The sequence below is a fragment of the Pelophylax lessonae genome (genome assembly GCF_965119305.1).
Source record: "Pelophylax lessonae genome assembly, chromosome: 6".
Taxonomy (NCBI): Eukaryota; Metazoa; Chordata; class Amphibia; order Anura; family Ranidae; genus Pelophylax; species Pelophylax lessonae.
Genome location: NC_138773.1, coordinates 219,896,556 through 219,909,050, shown reverse-complemented (window position 1 = coordinate 219,909,050; position 12,495 = coordinate 219,896,556). Strand labels below are relative to the sequence as shown.

General features: G+C 41.1%; 1 protein-coding gene across 3 annotated transcripts in view; it reads left to right on the top strand.

Annotated features, from left to right (window-relative positions):
- The window catches only part of IKZF2 (IKAROS family zinc finger 2), a 159,263-nt gene that overhangs the window by 102,036 nt on the left and 44,732 nt on the right, over nt 1-12,495 (top strand). For 2 of the 3 annotated variants that reach the window (XM_082261945.1, XM_082261943.1), the window contains exon 4: nt 8,841-9,107. In XM_082261945.1, the coding sequence (XP_082118071.1) occupies nt 8,841-9,107 (267 nt within the window). The remainder of the gene's footprint in view (nt 1-8,840; nt 9,108-12,495) is intronic. The other variant, XM_082261944.1, reaches the window with a different exon arrangement.

Below are 12,495 nucleotides of genomic sequence, written 5' to 3'. Positions count from 1 at the left end.
GGATAGTGCCCCGTCATTGGTGTCAAAGATGTGTTATATGTATGTATGTATGTATGTATGTGTGTGTGTGTGTGTGTGTATGTGTGTATATATATGTATGTATATGTATATATATGTATGTATGTATATGTATGTATATGTATGTATATGTATGTATATGTATATATATATATATATATGTATGTATATGTATATATATATATATGTATGTATATGTATATATATATATGTATGTATATGTATATATATATATATATATATATATATGTATGTATATGTATATATATATATATATATGTATGTATATGTGTGTATATGTATGTATATGTGTATATATATATGTATGTATATGTATATATATGTATGTATATGTATATATATGTATGTATATATATATATATATATATATATATATATATATATGTATGTATATATATATATATATATATATATATATATATATGTATGTATATATATATATATATATATATATATATATATGTATGTATATATATATGTATATATATGTATATATATATATATGTGTGTATGTATGTGTGTGTATATATATATATATATATATATATATATATATATATATATATATATATATATATGTATGTGTATATATATATATATGTGTGTATGTATGTATGTATGTATATATATATATATATATATATATATATATATATATATATATATATATATATATATATATATATATATATATATATATACTGCCTGTTCAGCTCTGCACAGGGATGAAAACGCATGTGTACTGGGACCTGTCTGCATGAGAAGTTGGATTTGTGGAAAGAAACTGGGGCTACTTGTTTTCTTTCATTTGAGGCTTGTGCATCATAGTAACTAGATTTGGGGCTTGTTTAGAGTGTTATACAGGAGCCTGGAGTTGTACTTGACACTCTTGGGGATGGTTCTTACTAGATGCGATGCAAATTCGCACCCCATAAAAATTGCAAACTGATTGCAAAGTGTATGTTAACCACACCCCGCAATCAGTTTGCAAAACGCAGCGCGATTCGCAGAATCAGATTGCATGGGTATGAACAGCCATGCTGTCCGATTCTGGTGCGGACAAAAAAAAGGGTCCTGCATAAGTTTAGTTAAAATGTGATGCCAATTCAGCCATACAGTTTTTGTATGGCTGAATTCGCATTTCACAGACATCATGTGATCTGCTCAGCAATGCGGTTTGAATCGCATGGAATGTCTGCCAACCCACTAGTATGAACCGGCCCTTACTGTTAAAGTGGAGCTATACTCTCCTTCACATCAGTGCTTTAGTGTTCCAAAACTCTCTGCCAGTAGTTGTCCTCTTCAGCTGGTCTTTTTCTAGGTAATGTTCCTAGGCCATTTAGATTGGTTGAGCCAAAATGGCATCACTCCTGCGCATGCAGAATTCAGGACTTCAATCATCTTAAGATTGCCGAAATTGTACACGGAGCTGTGCATTTAAGCAGTTAAAATTCAATGCCCTGTACACATGGGGTAACTAGCTTTCTGCTCCCTGCAGGGTTGTCTTTTACTGGCATGTTTATGCACAGGTGTTATGTGCATCCCCGTGCCGGTGTCCCATTGTTGTCTATTAGGACACAAGACTATATGGACACTGTGTCCCAATATGACATCTGGGTGTGGGTCCCCAAACTCAACCTGTGTGCGTTCGTGGACCCGCAACTGCATGTCATATCAGGATACAGCGGCTGTGTCTGTGCAGCCACATGTCCAAATAGACAACAATGGGGCACTGGCACTAGGATGCATGCAAAACGTGTGCATCCCCGTGCCAGTAAGATGGCCCTGCATGGGGCATATAGCTAATGATCCCAATTGTCTCTTTTGCATTAAAAATCCTGTCTGTTTGCTAATTTTTATTTTTAATCTCACTCTTCTCACATTAGACCAGTAGTATATGGATTTTAATGGCTGCTACACAATATTACCAAAAGTATTGGGATGCCTGCCTTTACATGCACATGAACTTTATTGACATCCCAGTTTTAGTCCGTAGGGTTTAATATTGATTTGGCCCACCTTTTTGCAGCTATAATAGCTTCACCTCTTCTGGGACGGTTGTCGACAAGGTTTTGAAGTGTGTCTATGGGAATGTTATTGTTGGACGAAAAGGCCTAGCTTGCAGTCTCGGGTCTTATTCATCCCAAAGGTGTTCTATCAGGTTGAGGTCAGGACTCTGTGCAGGCCAGTCAAGTTCCTCCACCCCAAACTCGCTCATCCATGTCTTTATGGACCTTGCTTTGTGCACTGGTCCAAATTATTTGGTGGAAGGGGGATTATGGTGTGAGGTTGTTTTTCAGGGGTTGGGGTTGTCCCCTTAGTTCCAGTGAATGGAACTCTTAAGTTGTCAGCATAAAAAGACATTTTGGACAATTTCATGCTCCCAACTTTGTTGGAACAGTTTAGGGCTGGTCCTTCCCGTTCCAACATGACTGCGCACCAGTGCACAAAAAAGGTCCATAAAGACATGGATGGGTTTGGGGTAGACGAACTTGACTGGCCTGTACAGAGTCTTGACCTCAACCCGATAGAACATCTTTGGGATGAATAAGAGCCTAGACTGATACAGGCCTTCTCCACATCAGTTCTTGACCTCACAAATGTGCTTCTGGAAGAATGGTCAAACATTCCCATAGACCAGTGTTTCTCAACTCCGGTCCTCAGGGCACACTAACAGGTCAGATTTTAAGTATTACCTTGGGGAGATGCAGACTAGAATACTGCAATCACTGAGCAGCAAATTATATCACCTGTGATGTATTTCAGTTTTCTTGCAAACATGGCCTATTAGTGTGCCCTGAGGACCGCAGTTGAGAAACGCCATAGACACACCCCTAAACCTCATGGAACAACCTTCCCAGAAGAGTTGAAGCTGTTATAGCTGCAAAGGGTGGGCCAACTCAATATTGAACCCTATGGACTAAAGCCTAGTACACACGCAACGATTTTCCGCCGACCGGTCATCCGTCTTTTGTCCAGAGTGGTGTTTTGTTGGTTGGAATGTGCCTAGACTGCACACATATTTTCTCGCCCGACAAAATTCTACTTCAGAAGTGATGTCATGTTTTGGTTTGCTTTCTTTGTGTTCTTTCTTCTCTGAGCATGCCCAGACTTGCTCATAAGATTTTTTTACTGTCGAAATCTGTACTGACTGCATAAAAATAGGCCGTGTTTTGACGGCGGACAAAAATTTTATAGCCTGCACACCAGATTTTTTTTGGCCCGAAAAGTCGGAGTAGGTTGTCGGAAGCATCATACTAACTAGCCAAAATTGGCAGATCGGTCGTCGGACGAAAATTCCCTGCCGAATTTCAACGCGTGTGTACGAGGCTTAAGACTGGGGTGCCATAAAAGTTTATATGCGTATAAAGACAGGCGTCCCCTTACTTTTGGTAATCTAGTGTATATGTTGATACACTTAGGCATTAGCACTTCAGAATAACAGCCCTGTATTGAATAAGGTCTGTTCATGCGAATGCAGGAAGAGGCAGTTACTGAGAATTTTGCACAACTGACTTAAGGAAAGAAAGATAGTGCTGTCTTTCGTAATGGTGCGATGCTTGTCTCATTCCCTTATCAAAGGACGAGCACAAGATGATTGCAAAACACAAATGATTTTGACTTAAAGGTATTATCTTCTACTTTGAGTCGGTAAGAGAAACAGTACTTCCAGGAAAAACAATGGTGCATTATTTAAGATAGAATTCACTGTGACACTGATTAACTGTTTTCAATCAAGATTTCTTTTAGTACGCTGAAAGAACGAAATGTTTTTACCATGTAAGAAATCATATACCAAATCCTGAAGCTGCATGAAGTCTTTACTGTACTTGACAAACTGTCATAGTAGTCAGATAATGATCAACAATGAGGCATAATATTTGAATATGATTACTGATGAAAGCCATCACGCATAAAGGAGAAGTATGGCCAAAGCTCTTTTGGCCATACTTCCCCCTGTGGGTCACAGCAGTGCATTTCGTTCTGCATTCCTGTGACCCAGATTCAGCTGACAACGGGATAAATCCTGGTGTCAGCTGACGTCACAGAGCCAGTCCAGGCTCTACAGGAATCCCGACAATAATGTCTAGTAAGGGCTGTAGCCGCTAGCAATAATCATGGTGTTCTCCCAGTAGGGACAGCTTGCTAAATCCGCCCAATCCCCTCCCTCTTTGTCGGGAGAACACAACAGCTCTTGGGAGGGATACCCCCATCATCACTGACTGTGTTGATGGTGGAATCAAGTGATTTTGGTTACAGGAAAGAAAATCACATCTATGGTCTGACTTATTAACCCTTTCATGTTATAGCAGTTGTGTATGGTGCCGAACGCTAACTGGGCAGTCCAATAGGCACAAGAGTTATGCCTGGTACACACAATCAGATTATCAGAAAAATGATCATCCATTTTTTTTCTTTTTGCATGCTATTCTCTCAAATCGATCATGAAGAGGTTACTAAAGTTACGAAAAATTATCGTACGACCGTATAAAATTCAGAAGTGATGTAATGTGTTGTATTCTCAAATGACAACTGTACTGATTAAACAAAAATCGTACGATCTACAATTTACGTGCTAGGAAATTTGTGTTTGTCCCATCGGATAATTTTTCATGATTTGTTGTGATCAGCTCTTGAAGCTGTGTACTAATGATCAGATTATCGTAGGATTGCTTCAAAAGCGGTATTTTTCGTACGATTTTCCGATCATGTGCATGGGCCTTTAGACCCATTGGACTCGGTAATTCCCCCCCGCTCTGCTGTAATACAGTTCTGTATCAATACATTTATGCTGTGGGTAGGGATGCACTGATCCAACCTTTTTGGACCCGATACCGATATCTGGCATTGTGAAATCGCCAATATCGATACCGGAACCGATCCGGAGCTACACACAAAGCAAGCGGCTGCAGTACAGAGCAAAGCCGCGGCTTCATGTGTGTGGCTCCTCCATTCACAGGCGGAGTGCATCTGATATCACTCCGCCTGTGAGCCGGACCTATACAGGAAGAAGCGGCTCCCATCCCATACTACTACTGCACCTAGTAAGGGATGGCTGAGCCGTTACTCAGCAAAAAGTGGATCGGTCAATGTTACCGATCCATCTAAAATGGCCATATCGGCGCCCATATCTGATCCGAATATCGGATCGGTGCATCCCTAGCTGTGGGGTGTGGCTTTTGTACACTTATGCTGACGCAAAGCGCTGGAGGGCAGAAAGCATTAAAAATGTATTTTAAGAAAAGCAAAAAGCCATTGTAAATACCATGCATGGGTCAGTAGAATAAAGAAAAACCCTTCAAATGGGCTTTCATTTTGTTAATTCAGCTTCTCTGTGTAGGAGAGCAATTTATTCTGGTTGCAGCTCTGCTTCTCCACTGTGTAACAAACTTCCAGGGTAGTGAGATGCCCAATAGAAAGCAGAGATACCACTGGCTACCATGAGGATGGGCAAGATTCAAATTTTCACCCGGGGGCATGACACTAATATTTTGCACAGGGCATCACAGAATCAAAGTATGACACTGAACCAGAATTCCCAGCATGCTCTGGTAGTCATGCAATTGTTTGGCAAACTTGTTCAGTAGCTGTTATGAACTACATGCCCTGTCAGCCTGCAGGGAATAGTAGTTTATCATATTACATATCCCTTACTCGAATGGCTGGTTTAACAACTACTGGGTTACAGAAAGATGAAATCGACTGATACATTTTTCCAGGAAAGGGATTCTTCTATGGAACTGTAATGCAGGGATATAGGCTAATACATATTATTAGCCTTGCATTGGAATAACACTTGCATATATGCCTCCTAATCACATGCACAACAACAGAGCAGTGTGCCTGTATTATACAGGTAGATTCTGAATAGCAGTGAGGAGATCCCTCTTGCAGCACTTATCCTCTATGGAGAGATGATGTTCGCCGTTCCATCCCTGTGGGAGAGGATACAGGCACACAACAAGTACTGACGGCAGGATCTAAAAGTGGAAGGATGGAGTTGTGCTGAGAACGAGATGAGGTCGGGCTCTTCTCCCTCCTGCACTGGAAGGGACCCCGCGACCTTGTTTGTGGGCTCATGCAGATAAACCACAAGAAGAGGGGCAAACAGCTTGCAGCAAACACCTGGCAGCTGTTTTGTCCTGCTGGAAAAGAGCCAGAAAGAAGAAAAATGAAACCGTATGGTGAGAAGTTTGGAGGTAGAATTTGTCAACTATATCTGACTTAAAACTGTTGTTTGCTTTGTGGCGCTACTTAGTGGTGCACGTGATACCTCTGATATGTATGTTTGTCTTTGTTTTTTGGGGGGCTTTTCTTCCTTTTTTTGTTTTTGTCATTAAATTAGACCTTTCAGTTATGTCCATCTGAAATTTTTGTTTTCAGCATTTGTTAGAATAGAGCATGACAGTGATTTTTTTTTTGGAACTGTGAGCCAAAATGCTACTGTACTTGCATGTGTGCTTGTTACAAATGACATCCAATTAGGTTTGCAGACTGTCTGTAGGGCTAGTTGTAAGTAAGGGTCCTTTTACATGAACGATCCAATCAGATCCGCCTATCAGTTTTTCCAGGCGGACCTGATCGGATGCCCCATGCATCCCTCTGGGGCAGCGGATGATAGCAGAGACATCACACCCGCTGCTATCTGCTTCTGATCCTATCCGTAAAATCCGGATGAATGGAAACCCTATTTTCCATCCGTCCATCAGATCGGATGAGAACGGACAGGAGGTCCATTCTCATCCGATTCCCCCATAGAGAACAGCGGGGATCTGGCAGCTCCATCTCCGCACACAGAGCGGAGACGGAGCTGCCATCCGCCTGCTCAGCGGGAATCGGCGGATCGATCCCCGCTAAGCAGAACGGAGTCCATTGGGCGGACGCAGACCGTGTGAAAGGACCCAAAGAGACAAAAACGAAAAAAGGTCATCGTTAACTGGTTTGCCTTAACATCTATCCCAACTTTATGGTAACTATTTAGCTAACCAAAAAGAATGGTCACAGATTTTTAGGTTCAGCATTTGAAACATACTGGCAGCTGTATGCTGGCACCTGTAAGTCCTCGTCAATCATAAGGTCTCATGCACACTGGATGTTTTTACAGCTGCTGTTTTTGGTGTCAGACGTTTTTTTTTCTGCATCCAGTAAACTCCCCAGCATGTTACCCTATGTGTCCATGCGCACACACAGGCTGTTATCAGTAGTCTTTGGCAGAGGTTTTTTCTGGCTGGAAAAAACCCAGAACTAGTGGGTTTTGAAAGGAGGTTTTTAGCTGTAAAAACACTCTTAACTCTGATAAAAGCTGAAAAACGTGACTATTCCGCTTTGTCAACGTTTTTGAGCCATAAGCTTTTCTGGGAATTTAGTTTTGCTAAAAAAAACGCTACAGCGGAAAAAGCTAAAAAATACTGAAACTCCTGCTACAGCTTTCTATTGCCATTTTGATGACGTCCAGTGTGCATGAGGCCTAAGGGTCTCTGGTTGCATTTCTCACAAATTCAAAGAAGGTCTCTCTGGGCATTCACAATAAGTGAGGGGAGGCCACTAAGTATATAAACACCCTAAATGCTTAAGTCCTTGATGGTGTTTACACAAGTTTCAATTTAGAATTCTCTGGAAGAATATATGGAGAATGCACTCTACAAAGGGGAAACAAGTAAATTTTCAGCAATGGCTTGAAAGCCACCAAGGCTGGATATAGGGGGAAATCTGGCCAATGAACATCCTGGAAGAGGATCTAACCTATTACTTTATCCAAAATTATCAGGATCTTTGCTTCAGTTTCAGTTTACACCTACATATTACACATGCCAAGATTTGTTTTGTACAGTTTCACGTGCTTTATAAGCCAGAGATCACCAATAAATGTGAGCTTCCCGTGTTTGAAGACAGGGGTCCACAATGGTTCTTTTAGATCACATGTGTCAAACACAAGGTCTGCACCCCGAAACCAGCCATTTCATGTGGCCCTTGCACCCAGGGCTTTTTTCAGATGGAACCCTGCACAATGTGCATAGCACACCCGTAAACCCTGCAGTCTGTATGTGATGGACTCCTTAACCCTGCACTCTGTACACATTGCACCCCTGAAATCTGCATGTAGCGCACCCCCGAACTCTGCACTCTGTGCATAGGGCACCCCTGGAACTGTGATCTGTACATAGAGCATCCCTGAACTCCACACATAACGCACTCCCAGTTTGTATTTCCCTTTTAAGATACTCCCCACTGGTAGTGCAATTTGGGAACACCCACCGTTTGACGTAGGGGTGTGTGGTTGAGTTCCTGCACCTATTCTGAGAAAAAAATAAATCCCTGGATAAATATTTTCTTACAAATACAACTGTCCCTTTGAGGGCAACCATAATGCTGATGCGGCCCTCGATGAAATTGAGTTTGACCATTGCTAGAAGGGTTTCACTGCACAATATTCTGAGCAAAGCCTAAATCTGCTCTATGGGTTTGTAAGATCAATCAGGTTCTGACAATAGAAGAAAACAGCAAGCATGCCAATTGCAAATCCAGATAGTAACATATAATGAAGTCCTATATCTACAGAACAGATGCACCACATGGCTATTTTCTTTTATAGATTTATACTGCATCACCGTTTATCTGTGCAGCCACTCTTTACGAAAGGGGTTACTTGAGAGCTAAAAGTATTAAAACTAGGCACAAATATGATTTTCTAAAAGAGGTCAACTATGGCAGTCTCATATTTCTCTCAGCATGTTTTCTTTTTTATTATATGCATAATGGAAAATAAATTGTGTACTAATGTGCATGTTTCTTATTTTTAGCAAACTCCGTAAAGATGGAGATGCAGAGTGATGAGGAAGGGGACCGAAAGCCCCTTCGCCGAGGTACTCCAATGCAGTCACAGGATGATGAGAGTGGTTTGGAAGAGCCCCTGGCAGAAACCAATGGGATCTCAGACAGTCGCATGAATCAGGAGCTGTCTCTTGATGGTGGAATCCGGCTTCCGAATGGTAAACTGAAATGTGACGTCTGTGGCATGGTTTGCATTGGCCCCAATGTGCTAATGGTCCATAAGAGAAGTCACACGGGTAAGCAGCCAGAAGCCAAACTGCCTGTAGCATCTGATGGTAATATTACCTGATACTATTGCGTGGCTTACTCAATTTTGCAAAGAGGTACACATTTTTATGCCCATCAAAATGTTATGAAAATGCTGGTGACTGGGGGTATGGATACTATCTCTATACCTGTGCCTCAACCTTTCTTCAAGTTTAGAAGAAGCATGGGACTACTTCATTTGTGGGTCTGTGCAGTCTAAAGGGTCTGTACAGCCAAGCCTGATATTTATGATAGGCAGATGCTGGTAGGCAGAATCATCTGCTGGCTTCTAACATTCTTCTGGATTCCAGCAGTTAGATATCATGGCTGAAATATCCCATACACCATGTGGTCTCTCTCTTCCATTAGCAGCCAAAGTTGTGTTCTTCGTGTGGCTTAGTGCTGGACAAATACCTGCAGCATGGTAGCCAATGTGACTATAAAATTATACAAGGTGTATAAAGTGTTTGAGCCCTTTATATTATAGTTAATGCAAACATATGTGCCCTAGTGTCACAATGTTGTTAGCTGACCCCTAGATGGGACTGACTGATTCCTAAATTCGACATTAACTTCTCCTCTGCACTAATTGATTTCTCTGAAATGTAACCTAAATCCCTAATAAAAAAACTCCATTGGAAGAGTAAGATGTTTAGAGCTGGTTATGTCTAGTAGGTGACATTGTTCGCTCGCAACATTTTACTTCTGGTTGTTGCTCTCACTTAGATAAAAAGCTGGTCACTAGTTCAACCCATCTGTAGCTTCTCAAAACTAAAATATCAGTTTTTCCAGAATGCCCAATTTACAATTTGCTGACAGTGAACAGTGAAGGATGCAGGTAATTTAGTATAATAATTTTTAAGGATGTGCACTGCCTTTGAATCAGATAATACAATGGGGTTGACTTACTAAAACTGGAGAGTGCAAAATCTGGTGCAGCTCTGCATTGTAACCAGTCAGCTTCCAGATTTCGTCAAAGCCTAATTGAAGTTAGAAGCCGATTGGCTACCATGCACAGCTGCACCAATTGTTGAACTCTCAGGCTCCGTTCACATGTCAGCGTATGATCGCGGGCGGAACCGCCGCGGTTCCGCCCGCGATCCGGAGATTTATTGCAAATCGCCGGACGCCTAGCGTTGCCCGTTGATTTGCAATAGCCCCCCAAACGCCGAGCGATGTTGCCGCGATTTACGCCCGCCGAATCGCGGCAACATCGCGCAAACAAAATCGCGGGACGCAATACGCTCCAAAGAAGCTCTTGTACTTTTTTGGAGCGTATTGCGTCCCGCGATTTTGTTTGCGCGATTTTGCTGCGATTCGGCGGGCGTAAATCGCGGCAACATCGCTCGGCGTTTGGGGGGCTATTGCAAATCAACGGGCAACGCTAGGCGTCCCGCGATTTGCAATAAATCTCCGGATCGCGGGATGAACCGCGGCGGTTCTGCCCGCGATCATACGCTGACATGTGAACGGAGCCTCAGGGTTTAGTAAATCCACCCCAATGTGTGCCAATGGAAATGGGCTTGCTAAAGTAGTGTAGCAATACTTTGGACCATTTATTTTTATATTTTTCAATAAACAGTTCAGAACAACCAAGATATATGCCAGTTATACTACATTTTTGGTTACACATGTTAACCAAAAACTTAATCAAAATCTTAACTCTCCACTCTCCACATGAATAAGACCATAAATGGTAATTTAATTGCAATAACTGGGTGAAAAAGGGCAATTTGTATTTGTAAATCACCAACTTTTTTTAGAGAGAATATAAAGTACAACAACCAATCATGAATATCCCTTTTTAATCAAGTTTTATAGACCAATAATAATCTGATCAGTTTGATTATCAAGTTATGCACACTTATTCACACTGCAAGGTAGATCTTTAATATTGTACCATAACAGGTAAACCCAGAAGTCAGCAAAAAATCATCTTGTAAAGGCTAATTTTTAATTTTGTAGGAAACAGTCTCTGGCAGTCTAAAGCCTCGTACACACGTAACGAATTTCCGCCGACCGGTCGTCCGTCTTTTGTCCAGAGTGCGTGTCTGTTGGTTGGAATGTGCTCTAGACTGCACACAAATTTTCCCGTACGACAGAATTCTATTTTAGAAGTGATGTCATGTGTTGGATTGCTTTCTATGTGTTCTTTCATCTCTGAGCATGCCTAGTCTTGCTCATAAGATTTTTCCCCGTCGAAATCTGTACTAATGAGACGAAAATCGGACGTGTGTTGACGGACGACAAAAATTATATAGCCTGCATACCAGGATTTTTTCGGCCGAAAAGTCGGAGTCGGTTGTCGGAAGCATCATACTAACAAGGCGAAAATCGGCAGATCGGTCGTCAGACTAAATTTCCCGGCTGAATTTCTTATCGTGTGTATGCGGCTTTACAGTCCTGATCCGGGTCACATTCTGCAGAGGTGAACCTTGCGCTATGCGTAATGATGATTTGAGAGCTCTAGCTTTAAGCATCTGTGACTGCCGCAGTACCGCTCTCACACAGAAGACAGTAATTTGTCTGTGAAGCCCAAAGCCTGGACACAAAACTTTATAAAGCTACCAGAGATTATTTATCAATTTTTTTTATTAGCAAGCTTTTTAAGATTAGTATTTGCAGAACTCTAGGTTTAGCCTTCTTTTTTTTTTATCTTAAAGTAGAGTTTGGCTTTAACAGGAAAGATGCAGTAATCTTTCATATAGCCATTTCTTAGTTCCCACTTTGTAGATTAGCCATAAGCATATCTTCAAACACAAAATGTATGATCCCAAAAGAGATAAAATTGCAAAAAAAAAAGAATCTTGCCCCTGTCCTCCTGAGAAATTGAGGATTAATGTGGGGTGGAGCTTGCTATGTGCCTTTGTCACCAATGGAAGGTTGGAAGTAAAGTCATATGCTTTTGGGTGCAAAATAGGCTTTAATAGTTAGTTATTTTTCTCTACTTTTAAAAAAGAGGGTGGTTTTAACAGAAAGCATAATTATTTAGATTTCCAGAGAAGAAGGCAGAAGTAGTAGTTGGGGAAGTGAGACTGTAAACAAATTATTACCCAAGTCTGAATTAATGATAGAACTCTTGCTCAAAGTTCCACTTTGTTTAGGCAAATTGGGGTAAACTCATTACACTTACCATTCTCATTACTAAAACTAATTTAATTCAGTCATGAGCACAATATAACACTTCTGTAATAGTAGTTAAAGCTTCAGTTATTTATTGTTTAATTAGTATATATGTCAGGTATGGGAAATTAAACTGACAGGGCCGTGATGAGGTACTGATAACCGTGTAAGATACTTGGTTGTATTGACTGATTGATTGGTTACAAAACTTTAACTTAGAGTCTTGCATACAGTTGTAGCATCATGCCAAATGTA